At 34.7% G+C, this 16,821-nt stretch overlaps 1 protein-coding gene across 1 annotated transcript; it reads right to left on the bottom strand.

The window, feature by feature from the left end:
• Positions 1–6,804: 6,804 nt before the first annotated feature.
• Positions 6,805–10,992, bottom strand: LOC141610752 (flavanone 3-dioxygenase 2-like). The gene is made up of 4 exons (XM_074429001.1): positions 10,691–10,992; positions 9,840–10,090; positions 8,784–9,108; positions 6,805–7,425 (listed from the first exon to the last, which is right to left on the bottom strand). The coding sequence occupies exons 1-4, from the start codon at positions 10,898–10,900 to the stop codon at positions 7,168–7,170; spliced, it is 1,044 nt and encodes a 347-aa protein (XP_074285102.1). The 5' UTR covers positions 10,901–10,992; the 3' UTR covers positions 6,805–7,167.
• Between the last annotated feature and the right edge of the window lie 5,829 nt (positions 10,993–16,821).

Raw genomic sequence — 16,821 nt, 5'->3', positions numbered from 1 at the left:
ACCAGGCAAACGGGTTAACGGGGTCGAGTTCGCAAAAGTTCGGGTCATGCTGGGTCATTTGGGGTTTGGGTCACTTTCGGGTCAACTATTTTCAATTTTTTTATGGATAGTAATTAGTGTGTAACAATAAACGTTCGGATTGTGTTATATTAGGCCGGCTAAATTCGGATTCGGAATCTCGAGTCTTGAGTTCGGGTTATTCAAACCTGGTCAATTTGGTCAGGTCTAGTCAGATGGACACTTAAATTTGATTTCTAGGATCTATTTTTTTTCTTACAAATATTGTGTATCGACCAACAATTCTAAGGGTCTTACCAAGTTGCGAGTCTGTTTTTCGATTACTTTCTAGTTTGGTACGTGTTGAGCATGGTTATTCGCCTATTCACAAGGGTAATAAAAGAGAACAAGGAACATACATTGGATGTATTATCTAGGGCTGAGCATCGGTCCAAGATCGGACCGGATCGGACCAAACCGGACCGGACCGAAGACCGAAAATAAAATTTTTGCGGGCCGAAGACCGGACCTAAAACTTTCGGCCTTGGACATATGTGTATTTTTTCTGAGCTTATTATCAAACTTTATTTGTTTTTGAACATATGTGTATTTTTTATTAGCTTATTAAAGTTTATAACTTAGATATTATTTTTTTCCCCGTCATATGTAAATATGTGTTAGAGTATAAAATCGATCTTGGGACTCCAACCATCATTTTAATCTTTTAGTTGAGATGATTTCTTCTTGACATGGTATCAGAGCCAGGTTACCAAAAGGTCTCGGGTTCAAATCTCACTACCCTCAATTTCTAAAGTGGAATATTAAGCACCAAGTATGCCTCGGTATGCGGAAGCCTGTTGTTGCATCCACCCTTCAAGCCCAATGGGCCATTCGTGTGAGAGGGCGTGTTACAGTATAAAATCGATCTTGGGACTCCAAGTCTCCAACCAAGCTGACCAAGATGATGGCTTAATATTCCACTTTAGAATTGACGGGGGTGAGATTCGAACCTGTGACCTTTAGGCTTTGATACCATATCAAGAAACCATTTCAACCAAAAGTATAAGCTAATGGTTGGAGTCCCATGATCGATTTTATACTCTAACAATATGTAATGTTTTTGAGTTTTATTGTAATTTTTTGAGCTTAATATTTAAGTGAATCAACTCAGAAATTTATAATAAAACTCATAATTTTTAAAACAAAACTCAAAAACTTTATTATAATGCTCAGAAACTATACAACTGATGGTAGTGCATCAGATGTATAATCTATTTACCGGTAATAAAACGTCCTCCGACCCACCTCCAATGTTGTGTTCCTATAGGCTGTCTTGAAACAATTTTTGATTTTTGGGAGCGTGTTAATTATTACTCCGCAATGCGTACTATCGACTGGTTGTACAGTCTAGTTACTAATCGAGAAGATAGCAAAGTATAAGTTTCTTATTCCAAGGGGAACTTAACACACATTCACGATACATGAAACTCAATACAAAATGCAAATGATGCAATCCATCACATATGACATACAGAGGTCAGTTACTGCCGTCTCTTGGTATATATCATCAATCTCCTGCATTTTCATCCGAAGACGACGGCCCAAAGGTCTTTTCGACATTTTTGAACAACCCGACATCCCCAAATTCAGATATGTTTGATTCAAATTCAGATCAATAAGTGTCCCTTAAGACGGTCACTTTTCGTCATAAGCTTAAAATGGGGTAAATGTGAAGAGTTAAGAACGATTAACACCTAAGGGGGTGTAAGGGTTGAATTATGTGAACTTTTAAAATTTTATACTTAGCTTGGTTATATGATAACACAAGTAAGAACTATTAAGCACAATACTTGAGAAACTCAATCGAATTTAAGTTCAAGAAAATAACAGCAGGTCTGAGCCACAGTACGATGGACTGTTGCACAGACAGAAGTACTCAATCGAAACGAGATAACTAAGGCAAAAGAAGATAAAAGTAAATAAACAAACAAGACGATGTTTTAAAAAATTAGTTCAGCTTCTACTCCGAAACCTGCGTCCAACCGTTATTTTATTGCTTGTTTAGAAATTTACAAACTACTAAACCCCTTACAATGAAAAAAACTCACCAACTAACCCCGGTTGCAACTTAAAGTTTAAGTTATTCCGCTTCAAGTGTTTATAATTTCCATCTCACAGGTTTACAAAATCAGAATCTCAGTGGTTCACTTAAGAACATGAAGATTACAATTAAGACTTAAACACGAGATCATGGGACAAACTCAGATGCCACATTGAAGCCAACTAATACATGGAGATTTTACAGCTCTTCTTGAAAAAGGATTGAAGACTTTAAAACTGAAAACTTAATTTGCAAACACTTAGAAAACAAAGCTTTAAATGAACAATGATTTGCAAAGTTATCTTAATAAATGCTTTTACAAGTCTTACTTATAAATGAGAAATGAGAGAGTTATTTATAGAATGAGAAGTGTGCAAATGAAGGATCCTATGGTACTTCATCACTCCATTATTCAAAAGTTATAAAATATACTCCCTCCAAGTTCCTATTATCTTCCCATTTCTTTTGGGCACAAAAAATAAGAAAGGGGAAGAATTAATGGAAAGAATTAATATAATAGTGTAAGTTGTAAAGTTTATAAGAAAGAGAAAATAATAAAGAATGAATAAAGAATAAAGAATGAATAAAGTAGTGGAAGTTGTTGATTTTTAATGAGAGAGAAAATAATAAAGAATGAATAAAACTTAACAAAAAAGGAAAGATGGAAGATAATCAAACTAGTGTGAACAAGGAAAGAGGGAAGATAATAGGAAATTGGAGGGAGTATTGTTTAAGAGTACAATCAGTTTGTAGGCTCAAGAAAGAAATCATTTTCCAATATAAGGAGTGTTTTCCATAAACTTTTATGGAAACTCACAATTTTACTATAAATAAACAAGTGAAAGACTAATTTTTAACAATAAAATCAATTTGCACACCTAGGATTGTCATTTCAAAAATCAACTTGTAAGCAACCTCCTTTTGTTTTTCTGGTTTGAAATAAGACATCTTTTGAAAACAAGAAAACCTTTTTTTTTTTTTTTTGATTAGGTAAGAAAACTAGGTTGATCCTCTAGGGTATGATCAACCTATCTCATCCTTTCGAATGATGGAGGTAAGTTGAAGCCACCGGCTATCAAACCACCTCGAAAGAGTTGGACATGAATGTCCATCTGAAGCCATGAAGTCAGCAACCTTGTTGGCTTCACGAAAGCAATGTTTAATTATCACTTCATCGAAAAATGAAGGTCTAATTTCACATCCTTGATAATACTAGAAATTTCCCACGGAATTTGCCAATTACCTCGAATCGAATTAATAACACATAAGTTATCACCCTCCACAATTAACTTTGAGATTCCTAAGTGTTTATTCGCTAAAATACCTTCTTTTAAAGCAAGTGCTTCCGCAACAAAGATACTATTGGATCCGCACTTTTTTGCTCCCAACAAAACGACTTTACCATTGTGATCTCTTATAGAATATCCTAAAGCAGCTTTATTACCTTCTATTCTTGATCCGTCAAAATTTAGCTTTAGGAAACCGTTTGTAGGTTTTTCCCACCAAATCTCTTCCTTACTAGAATTATTTCTAGCTGACTCTTCTACCTCGGGATTGTTGAGATCTTTAAATCTAGTCACATTCCATATCTTAGTACTATTATTACATAAAGTAATAAGTTTGTTGATACTTAAATTAACATTATTAAAGATAATATTATTTCTATGGAACCATGCATTCCACTAAATAAAAATAATCTTTATAAAGTCATCATTTGGAATTAAATCCTTGAGATAATTAAGTTTCGTTAGAAAACTTTGACTTGTAATAGTATCATAATTTGACAAAAACTCATTGAAACTAATAATGTTCGGGTCTTGGATGATGACCCAATCAAGGGACATTCGTAAAAGAAATGATCTTTGTTTTCAATTGGATTGTTGCTGAGAACACAATGAGGTGGGACATCAATATGACTCTTGAGAAGTCTACTTTTCGTTGGAAGGCCGTCAACACTGGCTTTCCAAAGAAAAAAATTTCAATTTAGGAGAAATATTCAATTTCCAAATCCACTGAAATTCACATTTGTCAAGAGCTTGATCGAACAAACCTTGCGCTAACCAAGTTCTTTGTTTTGGTAGAGAAATTTCTATCTACGGACAACCCCAAATGAGGGTATCGGAATATCATTATGTGGCACTTTGGAATGTTAGTGTCGATTAACAATATCGTTATTCACTAAAGCTGGATAATTTACAAATATCCCATTGCTTGTCCGAGGTTATGAAATCTTTAACCAAAAGATTAAGATCACGACTACTATCATCATCATCATCATCCATATTCTTTGGTAAGAGGGTGTGAGAAAACCCAATTATCGACCAAACTTAATATTGCTACCATTACCTACCTGCCATCTTAATCCTTTTCTAAATAGAGAACGAAGACTCATAAGTTTACGCCATTGCCAAGAAGAGACTGAATTTGGCTTATGATCAAAGAGTGAACAATTTCTCAAGTATTTTTTAGTTATCACTCTAACCCATATACTTTCCTTATCCATAAGAATTTTCCATAGAAGTTTCATTTGGAGAGCTTTATTGGCTGCTTCCGAAGATTTTTTTCCCAGTCTTCCAACCGATTTCGGTAAACAAACTTTATGCCAACCAATCAAATTAGGGGAACGTTGTGAATGATCCTTATTCCAAAGAAAATCTCTATTAAATTTATCTAATCTTTTATGGATTGACGAGGGAAGAAGGAAGCTTTGCATTTAAAAGTTCCTTGAGCTAAATTAGCATTGACTAGAATTAGTCTACCTGCTTGCGACAAAGAATTTGCTTTCCATTTCGATAATTGGGTGCAAGAAGACTGAATAATACTTTCAAAAGTATTTTTAGTCACTCTGCTGTCAATTATAGGACATCCTAAATACTTACCCAAGTGAGCTTCCTCGTTCATATGAAGAATACCTCTAAAGGATTCCCGAAGAGATCGCTCAATATTTCTAGTGCATTGAAAAGTGGATTTGTCAAAATTAACAAATTGTCCTGAAATCATGCAAAATTTATCTAAAATAGACTTTATGGTTCTACAACTCTGATTAGATGCTTTAGCGAAAATGATAGTATCATCCGCAAAAGTGAGAAAAGGGATTTTCTCCACCCCAGATCCAATTCTAATACCAATATCACTAGAACTAAGATCACTATTTTTTTGTAGTGATCTTGCTAAAATTTCGGCGCACATAATAAATATATACGGCGAAAGCGGGTCTCCCTGTCGAATACCTCGAGTGGGTCTAAAAAAATCGCATGGTGTTCCATTTACTAATACCGAGAAAGAAGCAGTTTTTATACATTCCATAATCCAAGAAATCCACTTTGCGTTAAAACCCATTTGCTTAAAAGTTTCCTCAATAAAGTTCCACTCTAGTCGGTCGTATGCTTTTTCCATATCAAGTTTAATCGCAATCCAACCTCCTTTGCCTTTTTTACGTTTAAACGAGTTGAAAATCTCATGTGCTAGAAGAATATTATCTTGAATAAAGCGGTTAGGTGTAAATGCACCTTGAAAAGGATGTATAATCTTATGCAAAACGCTTCGGAGACGATTAGCCAGTATTTTTGCAATAATTTTATAAATTGTTGAACACAGACTAATAGAGCGAAAATTGTTTGCTGTTTGAGGATTATCAAATTTGGGAATTAATGCTATAAAAGTATGATTTATTTCTTGGATTTTTTGTGAAACACAACCTTCAAAAAAAACTTTTTGCGAAACACTACCTTTAAAAACAAAAATTGTAAAACACAACCTTTAAAAACCAAAACGTTGTGAAACACTACTTTTTGGCCGGATTCCGTCAGCTTTATTCATTTCCGGTGTCATAATAGCTCGCATGTGCCATGTTTATTTGACTTTTTATGTTTTTTTGTTTTCCCCCCAATTAATCCTCCTCTTTCTTAATTCCCCCTGTAAAAGCCTCCTCCCCCTTTATCTCACTGTCATCCACTTCACCACTTCCCTACCTTAATTTTTCTAAATAGCCCCCTCTTTTTTTTTCCACAATGTTGAGTACAGTTCAGAATCTTCATCAACACCGCTTCTCAAATGTCGTTATGGCATCCCTGCCGCCTTAAAACTTTCATGACGGAAAAAAATCAAGGAAGAAGGTTTCTAACATGTAAAAATTTGGGATTGTTTAAGGTGATTTCAGATCTAAAATTAAGTGAAATAAAATGGAAGGAAGAGTTTGGACATCACACATTCACACGTGATAGAGTAATTGATTTTTTTGGTGCACTTGTAGCGTATTTAATGGCGAGTTATCACCGGATTTGTATTAATTTGGTCAAACTCCAGCCTAAAAGTAGTGTTTTGCAACTTTTTTGTTTTTAAAGGTTGTGTTTTACAATTTTATTTTTTAAAGCTAGTGTTTCGCAAAGAGTTTTTTTTAAAGGTTGTGTTTCACAAAAAATCACAATGTCTTGCACTGTTGCATGGCTGGTTTTGCAGTCACTTAACAATCTAAAAATGTTACACAACCTCGTTTACAACATTTTGACTTAGGCTAAGACTTCCTTCATCTTTGATCATCCTTACACCATCCTTGAAGAATAATCGAGAAATTCAAATGCTATAAATCATAACTAAGAAGCAAATTATTAAATAACAAAGAAACTTGACATCATCAACCATATCTTTACATAGAATAATTGAGAGATTCATGTAAAGTTGGATGCTATTTAAACTTAAACTTGAGATATAAAAAGGCTGTAATAAAAGGCTGTAATGCTTCTTATTGACAGCAAATATTCGATTTATTGGAAGGAAAAATAAGAAAACAAACTTAACCCAAGATGTGTGAGTCTAGTGGAATTCCAGGGTAACCTCAAAGCCTCCTAAGGAGGAATTGCGAGGTCTTGGGTTCGATTCCCTAGATGAACACTTTCCTGGGGACCTGACGCCCGGAGAGGGAATAATCCCATGGGAAAGAACTCACGTAGTGCAGCGCCAGCAGGTGGGGTCCTGTATCCGGGGAGGATCCAACCTCCTCGTCATAAAAAAAAAAAAAAAAAACTTACACAAAACAAACAGTTTTTAATTAAAATAATACATCATGATATTTAGGCTTCAATAATAAAGGTTTTGACGACATCGTTGGGATTTTCTTTTATGATACGATTTGCATTGTGAGCTTTCATGAACTCCTTGAATGTTAAACTCTTGAAGAGCGGAGGATTCTCCGGTGTGATCAAAGCTTTCACAGGTTCTATAACACAGTCTTTTGTCGGGCTCATGAAAAAAGCACTGCTTTCTCGAGCTTCATTTTTGTTCGTAACTGATTGATGTTCTGCAGTTTTGAGCTTTCCATTGCTAACAATCTGCAATTTAGAGCCCGAAAATAAATTGATAAATACCCACATATAATCGGGAGAGAGTCTAGACCTGTCAAACGGGTCGTCCCGGATCGGGTCAAATACGGGTCGAGTTATACAGGTAACGGGCCGGGTTAGGGTCAGAATACGGGTCAAGAAATAATTATTAACGCCTTTTTTTAACGATTTTGTTAATAAAAAAAAATATTTTTAAAAATGTAAAACACATTTAAAATTAATATTTTAATCATATTCAATGTTTACATTAACTATATTGACATAATTATTAAAATAAAGTTTTTTTAATAATTATTTTATTATTAAATATAATAAAAGTTATATAAAATTGACTTTTTAATTGTGTGTGTAATTTTAAGCAATAAAAAAAATATTTTTTTTAACTATTTTTTCAAATATAATACTCACTCCTATTCTAAATAACTCTCTATTTCCTTTTTTCGTCTATTCACAATACTCTCCCTATTTCCTTATTTGGCAAACTTTTATACTTATTTTAATCACCCCACCCCACAACAATACCCCACAATACTCATACTTTATCTTATTTTAATCAACAATACTTATTTTAATCACACAATACCTTCCCTCTCTCCAATCTCTTACCCCACTATAATACTTTACCATATAATACCCCTCCCTTAATTCCCGTGCCTCCCATGAAAGGGGATGGTTATTTAGAATAGGAGGGAGTATATAAATACTACTCCCTCCATTATTTTATATATGTCATTTACACATTTCGAGACACGCACTTCTCTTTTCAATATCTCTCAAAATATATAAGTTAATATGGTTTTTCTAACATGTGCCCTAAGGGCACACATTAATAATCCAAAAAAAGAAAGATTATTGAGAATATATATCATGAATGATTGATATACAAACTCACATTTACCATGATTAGTGAAATATTCTCAACAATCTATCTTTGTTTGGATTATTAACATGTGTCTTTAGGGCACACATTAGAAAAACCCAAGTTAATAATATGAAATGTATAATCTTTTGAAAGCAAATTTTATGACGAATCTAATGATATACTCGTAATTTTCATAATTTTTTCTAGAGTATATTTCTATATAATTGAAAGTCAAAGGCCTACCTCGTAAAACGAAAACGTCATATATAAAATAATGGAGGTAGTAATATTTTAATAAAATTCTTGATTTACCTTTGACCTAACGGGTCGACGACTTCGAATCGGATCTCGGCCCTAAAATAGCGATCATTTCGGGTTCTGGTCAAACGGGTCAAAAATTTTGGGTCTTGACCCTGAAAATGGGTCGGGTCGGGTTAGAATTTAACAGGTCTAGGTGAGACGGGCGGGTTGAAGAAGTACGTACCTTCATGATGTGGCCTAAGAAAACAACCAAGGCGTCCGGACTAGGATCAACGGTAGTACATTGACCATCTTGACAGTATTGAAGACCAGAAACATTTCCATGGCCTTGCATGAGAATGGTTAGAAGACTTGAATCATTATGCTTGGATGTTCCGAATGTGAGACTGGGATCGGGACACGGTGGGTAGTGATTCACAGTCACCTTCGTATCTTGGCTTAATTCCTTCCCGAAATACCCTGGTTCGATCCCTAGTCCTTCGCTTATCACCTCCAATATTCTTGATCCCAACTCTGTCATATTTACGCTATATTCTTTGATAATTTCCCTACACTTACATATATTATCGTCTTGTCACATTTACACAATGACGGACCCATTTCACAATATTTTGTTTCATTAAAAATATGATTAGAGCTGAGCTTGTTTCACAATCATAGAGTTCTTTTATTTATGTTGCGACTAGGTCGATTGACAAAAAAAACTAATGCAATAATGTAAAACCATATCATGCATATTAGGGGTGGTCAACAGTGCGGGTCAGGATTTGGGAGAACCGGAACCGGCCCGGGTGAGGGGCAGGGCGGGCCGGGTTGAGGCGGGCCGGGTTAGAAGTGAACCGTGAGGCGGGTCTAGGGCGGGTTGAGGCGGGTTTATTGGCGGGTCCGGGTTTGGACGGGCCGGGTTTGACATTTGGGGACCTGTAACCGGCCCGGATATAGGGGCGGGTCCGAGTCTGGGTCTGACGGGCTAGTTTCATCAACGGTCACAGGCGGGCCGGGTCCGGGTTAGCAAGGCCGACCCGCACTGTTGACCACCCCTAATGCATATATACAATGATCTTGCCATTAATGAAAACTTGTGGACTATTGGAGTATATTGACGGTATGGAATAGTGTATCGACAAAGACAAGGTAAGGCATACACGGAACACGACAACCGACAAGACCCCTTGGTGAACCCAATATGGACGTATAAAACCATTAATTGGTCTCAACCATCATCTTAATATTTTGGTTGACATAAAGTCACCGAGACCAAAAGGTCGAACAAACTAACCTGTATCCATCAGGTTTCTGAGGCCAATAAGGAATGCATTCATCTAAAGGATGACATTTTTGTGTAAAAACATCCCTCCAATAGTGAATCTTTTCTTCATGATAATTATAATTACTCGTGAACAAACCGAAAACTATATCTTGGTCCCAAGATATCAACTTTGATTTATCTTCAACTGGAAGTTTGAAAAACTCACTAAACATTCTTCTTGTCTCGTCCATTGTTTCCCTTGAGACACCATGATTAATAACCTGCCTCGTACAATTTGATCCGATTATAATACATCAACTTCTCAAATGAGACGTATCATATAGTAGTTTTTGAGCATTAAGATAAAATTTTTGAGTTTTAATTTTAAAATTTTGAATTTTATTATAATTTTTTTGAGTTTATTTATTTAAACATTAATTTCAAAAAGTTACATTATAACTCAAAAAAATTACATATAAGCTCGAAAAAAATTTGATTTTTGACATCATAAAAATAAAATGTAATTTATAAACTCTATAGAACTTTAAAAAAAATAAACAAAAACTCAAAAAGTCATTAAGTGTGAGGTAGTACATTTGATGGACAATCCTTTGAGACAGTATTACATGACACATGCCACGCCCTATTCTTTTGTACTTAATTTTAGCCCGGGTTACTTCTATTCAGTTCAGTTCAATTCAATTCAACATTTTTCAGCCAAAAATAACAGGACCTTAAATCACTAGCTAGTTACGTTTTTTACCATAGATGTATAATCGGATGTCAAGTAGGTTAACTGATAAAGTTATGAGATACGGTATTCATGACATGAGTTCAAAGCCAGGATTTGACGATAAAAAGAAGAGGAGGAGAGATGGTACCTGAAATACACCAAACTCTTTACAAGCCTCCATAATCTGGGTGACAATAGAAGAACGATCAGACCCATGTAACTTGCCAAGGTCAATGATTGGTACAACAATATCAGATTTAGGATATAGATTATCTCCGGGTCTTAATCCCGGTGGGAATACATAATTTTCCGGCACGGTTTCACCGTCACACCAACTTGAAACAAACAGCTTCTCCATGGATTTTGAACTGAAATGATTTCTTTAATTACTAGGGTTTGGGTGACTGACAATTTAATAGGAGGTGCATTGTGCATAGAAGTATATGATGGTTTATATAGTACTACCTAGTCTTTACCATTTGTGTATCTTTGATTAAAATATATATTATAATGAAGCGTAAATAAATGATTGGAACCGAGGATTAGTTTTTCATTGTTTGGTAGTTCTGTTTGCATTATTGTTAAAGGCAGGTAGGGAGTCGTTTGAATTATAGGAGTAAGTAACAACTTGTATGCAAGTCGAGAAATACTTGCGTTCTCACCGAGTAAATGTCCTCCCTATACCCAAAGGAGAATTTTATAATATTTAGTTTCCATTTTAGTCCTCCTTCTTCAGTTGTAGGGAGAACGTCCTCCAGGAGAATGCAAGTATTTTCCAAGTCAAACAAGGTTCACAAATTAAACGCAGAGAAGCATACCCAGTAATACGGGTGAGGACCTTCTTCATTTCTTACAAACAGCTTGGATTAAATTTCGTGATGGTCCAATTTATTTGAGGTAATGGTCAATGTGTCGTAATAAACATTTGGGTCACATCAACTCAATTCAAATACGGGTCGGGTTTAAATTGGGTTATACGGGCCGGGTCATTCTGCAAGGTTAAAAAGAACAAAAGGATCAATACAAAGATGTGACTGATCGGATGAGGACGGACTCCATGAGGCTACGCGAAATGACCCGAGCAGACCCAAGCTCTTGCAAACCTAAATTGATCTGACCAAAACTAACCCAACTCAAACCCGATTCGGTTAACCCTAGGGTATTATTATTTTTTTCGTTAAGTTGTGTGCATCATTTACATTAGTCAGGCATCTTTAAAATGGAGGTTTCTGTCTTAATATCAAAACGAGTCAAATATCATCCACATGTGTATATAACTATGTAGGCCAAATCTTTTACTTTGCTCTATACATTTTGCTTTTATAAAGGCATACTCCGTATTTGACACATCTTAATCTTAAGACGTATATACCTATTTTAAATGCGAATTCACTGCTTCTCATGCAATGATGCAAACATTATACTCCTATGTCAATGTAAGATTAACTCAACTAACAGTCTAACAGTATAGTTCACGATAGATCGAAGGGAAGTAATTTTACACTCGGTTATTTTGCGCGACACAGAGATCTACATGGGTAACAGAAGGGAGTGTGAAAGGTGTCAAAATCCCACTTGAAAGAGGTCCTTCATTGTGTTAATGAAAGTTCAGGGTGGAATTAGTCGATTTTCAACCCGGTTTTTAATAAAAGGAACACTGATATCGGATTATCGGAAGACTTGCTTGTTGCCGAAGTGAGGAGTAACAGTCCACAGTCGTATCCAGCAGAAACTTATATGAAACTGATATCGGAAAACCAGAGTGCTCCCCCAGGGGAACAACAACCTGGGAAATAAATTAGCTTCATACTCCCTCCATTTTTCTGTTTTCTTCCCATTTTATTAAAATACTCCTGACATATACTTCTTTCATTCAACTCCACTCTACCAATTTTATTTTTGTACACTATTCACATGTGAGTATTCAATTTCAATTTTCTCTCGATACGTAAGTTAAAATATATTCATGTGGGATCTTGTTTGATTCGTCTTTACGGGTATATTAAAAATATCTAACTTTTACTTTTTTTACAAATACGTAGCTAACGATATTTAGCGCGTACAAAAACACGTGTCAAACGTGAAAAAGAAAGTGGTAGGGTGGAGTTGAATGGAGGAAGTATTAGACAAATAAGAAAAAAACAGAAAAATAAGAGGAAAGCTTAATTAAGGGTGATGGTTTACGTTTAACGAGTCCATTTTTGAAATAATGTCCAAAAATAAAATATTTGTCATTTTGGGTCGGTTTTGAAAATATTTGTCAAAATGGTGTCCACGTAGGCTCGGGATTTCTAGACCTGAAACACGCCACTAACAATGACGTGTTTTGTGAAGGAAACACGCCATTAGCAATGACGTGTCTTTACAACAATTTTTTTCTTCAACTGACATAACTTTAAAAAAAAAAAAAAAAAAAAAATTATACTAAGACGCGCCATAGGGAGTGACGTGTTTCTACTCCGAAACCCGCCATTCCCAATGACGTGTTTGTTTTAGTCCATTTTTTAATGAAGTTTCTTTCCCTACTCATTATAAACACGCCATTGGTAGTGGCGTGTTTTAGGTCCAGAAATCCCGAACCTACGTGGACACCATTTCGTAAAATATTTTCAAAACCGACCCAAAACGACAAATATTTTATTTTTGAGCATTATTTCAAAAATGGACTCGTTAAACGTAAACCATCACCCTTAATTAAGCTTTCCTCTTATTTGTTTCATCTTCAATTATCGCATAATCGATTAGTTTTATCAGGGCTTGATTGATCAATCAATTTTAATATTTTATAGACATAGATAACGACTTGTATCGAAAATTAGTTAGTACTTAATCATCATTGTGAAATTGACCCAATTAATTATGTTATTCATTTGCTTACAATACTATTTAAAATATAAAAAAAAAGACGTGACACCCGCCATTTCCAATGACATGTTTGTTTTAGTCCATTTTTTAATGAAGTTTCTTTCCCTACTCATTATAAACACGCCATTGGTAGTGGCGTGTTTTAGGTCCAGAAATCCCGAATCTACGTGGATACCATTTCGACAAATATTTTCAAAACCGACCCAAAACGACAAATATTTTATTTTTGAGCATTATTTCAAAAATGGACTCGTTAAACGTAAACCATCACCCTTAATTAATCTTTCCTCTTATTTGTTTCATCTTCACTTATTGCATAATCGATTAGTTTTATCAGGGCTTGATTGATCAATCAATTTTAATATTTTATAGACATAGATAACGACTTGTATCGAAAATTAGTTAGTACTTAATCATCATTGTGAAATTGACCCAATTAATTATGTTATTCATTTGCTTACGATACTATTTAAAATATAAAAAAAAGACGTGACATCCGCCATTCTCAATGACGTGTTTGTTTTAGTCCATTTTTTAATGAAGTTTCTTTCCCTACTCATTATAAACACGTCATTGGTAGTGGCGTGTTTTAGGTCCAGAAATCCCGAACTTACGTGGACACCATTTCGACAAATATTTTCAAAACCGACCCAAAACGACAAATATTTTATTTTTGAGCATTATTTCAAAAATGGACTCGTTAAACGTAAACCATCACCCTTAATTAAGCTTTCCTCTTATTTGTTTCATCTTCAATTATTGCATAATCGATTAGTTTTATCAGGGCTTGATTGATCAATCAATTTTAATATTTTATAGACATAGATAACGACTTGTATCGAAAATTAGTTAGTACTTAATCATCATTGTGAAATTGACCCAATTAATTATGTTATTCATTTGCTTACGATACTATTTAAAATATATAAAAAAAAAAAAGACGTGACACGAAAAAAAATACTCCAATAGGTTATGCATGAAACATGAGGCAAAAGTCGCGATCGCATATGGCATAACAATTGAACTAATGAACTAATGGGATCACTAATGACACATGCATGAGTTAAATCTTGTGAGGCATTCTAGTGAAACCTCAAAGGGAAAGAGTCTAGCTTTAAAGCTAGTCCGCCTCAAGCGAACCCATCGAGGAGCAATTAGAGGATAAAATATGTTTTACCAAGCGTTTCAAAGACAAAACTCCCTAATCCTCTAAAATCGAGTCTCTTAGACGCCTTATGGCTCATCCCGATGATTCTGACTCCTTTTACGACAACGAGGTAAAACATCTAAAAGTCAAGGTTAGAACTTACTCCAAAGACAAGGTGTGTAAGCTTCTTGATAAATTGTCTGACAAGTGTCTTTCTCAAACGGAGAAATTAGATATCATGCAACCTGATGGTTGAGGCCCAACTAATATATTTATCCTATTAAATGTAAACCATCACTTAAGACGTAATTTAACAAGGTTGTGCTTAGATGTTACGTAAATAAATTCATGTTAAATGTAAACCATCACCCTTAATTAAGCTTTCCTCTTATTTGTTTCATCTTCAATTATTGCAGAATCGATTAGTTTTATCGGGCTTGATTGATCAATCAATTTTAATATTTTATAGACATAGATGACGACTTCTGTCGAAAATTAGGTAGTACTTAATCATTGTGAAATTGACCCAAATAATTATGTTATTTATTTGCTTACGATACTATTTAAAATAAAATAAAAAAGACGTGACACGAAAAAAAAAAAAAATACTCCATAGATTATGCATGAAACATGAGGCAAAAGTCGCGATCGCCTAACAATGAGATCGAATAGAAAAGCAAAGTATGACTGAAGCAAAGTATATACACCAAAGCTGAATTCCTTATATATCATATTCCATATTATTTTTATTTTTATTTCCTTATACCAAGTTATCTCGAGAATCGAGATACTCTCGATACCTCCTAACACCTATAGGTTCACAAAATCTCATTATAGACGACACATATCCGTCTATAACTAAAGACGGGCCAAATACAATATCATATTCCTAATAGGAAAAGCAACAAGTGGGGTGGGGGGGGCAAAAAATGTCACCATTTTTAAGCTATGTGACCCGTCTTTAGCTATAGACGAATATATCCGTCTATAGCAAGACTAGCTGCTATAGGTTATGCATGAGACATGAGGCAAAAGTCGCGATCGCATAACACAGAGAATAGAAAAGCAAGTATGATTGAAGGATAGTGACCAAAATCATAGACGACTTTGTATATCCGTCAGTCCTGATTTTTAGGGCTTTTTGTCTATTTGCAATAATTATCTTATATTCTTTATATAATAAGCTCTTGCCTCCTTTTTTTCCAACCATTTAGTTTATCGCGAAAGTGGTGATTAACCCTCATTACTTTGATAAATTTTGAGATTAATCCCCTTGAGTTTTAAATGTAATGATTAATCCCCATAGCTTTGAGTTAAAGTGAAATCGAATCTAATTTTTGATTTCACTTTTTGTTAAACTAATAGGGCCTAATTATTACATTTGTAACTTATGAGACGTAATCTCACAGTTCGTCAAAGCTAAGGGGGCTAATTACTATATTTGTAACTTATGAGACGTGATCTCACAATTCGTCAAAGTTAAGGGGGCTAATCACTACTTTCGCGTTATTTATACATGGTAAACAAATAATTAGGAAGGAGGCTGATGGTTGTAATAAAAAATAAATGAAAAAGATGACATTTTGCTACTCCGTACTGATGGCTGTAATAAAAAATATAAGTATAAGCAGAACCGTAATACGAGTAGCATTATGTATGTGAGGAAATAAATATGAACACAAAATCTCATTATAGACGACAACTATTCCTCTATAACTAAAGACGGGCCAAATAACATACCACATTACGTATAAGACAAACCACAACTTGCGTGGTGGGGCCTAAAAATGTCACTGTTTAAGGTATTTGACCCGTCTCTTACTATAGACGGAAATATCCGTCTATAGCAAGACTTGCTGAAATATGAAAGCCACACTGTCTCTGACGGTCTTCTTTGATCTTGAAAAACAAAATGGATCCGTGAATGAACAAGTCACTAAATTGTCCTAAGAAAATGAGTGTCTTAAGTGAATAGAGCTGAAATAAAAGTTAATTTAGATGATTTGCACAAAACTGATTGAAGCTGAACTGAATAGAGCTAAACTGAACTGAAATGAGTTGAAATTAAGCCAGAAAAAACAGGGTCTAAATCATGTAGCTAGGAGCATCTTAAAATAAATAAAATTCTATGCCTCATAAAAAAATGAGACCTAAATATAAATTTACAGTGTACTCTCCAAGGTTTGGTTAAATTCCATCAATAAATGCTTGTAAATTTGAGTAACAAAAATCGGAGGTACGATTTCCACACTCATGGCCCTTAGACG

This window comes from Silene latifolia, chromosome 11 (assembly GCF_048544455.1).
Source record: "Silene latifolia isolate original U9 population chromosome 11, ASM4854445v1, whole genome shotgun sequence".
NCBI classification, from domain to species: domain Eukaryota; kingdom Viridiplantae; phylum Streptophyta; class Magnoliopsida; order Caryophyllales; family Caryophyllaceae; genus Silene; species Silene latifolia.
This window is presented reverse-complemented; position numbering and strand designations above follow the sequence as displayed.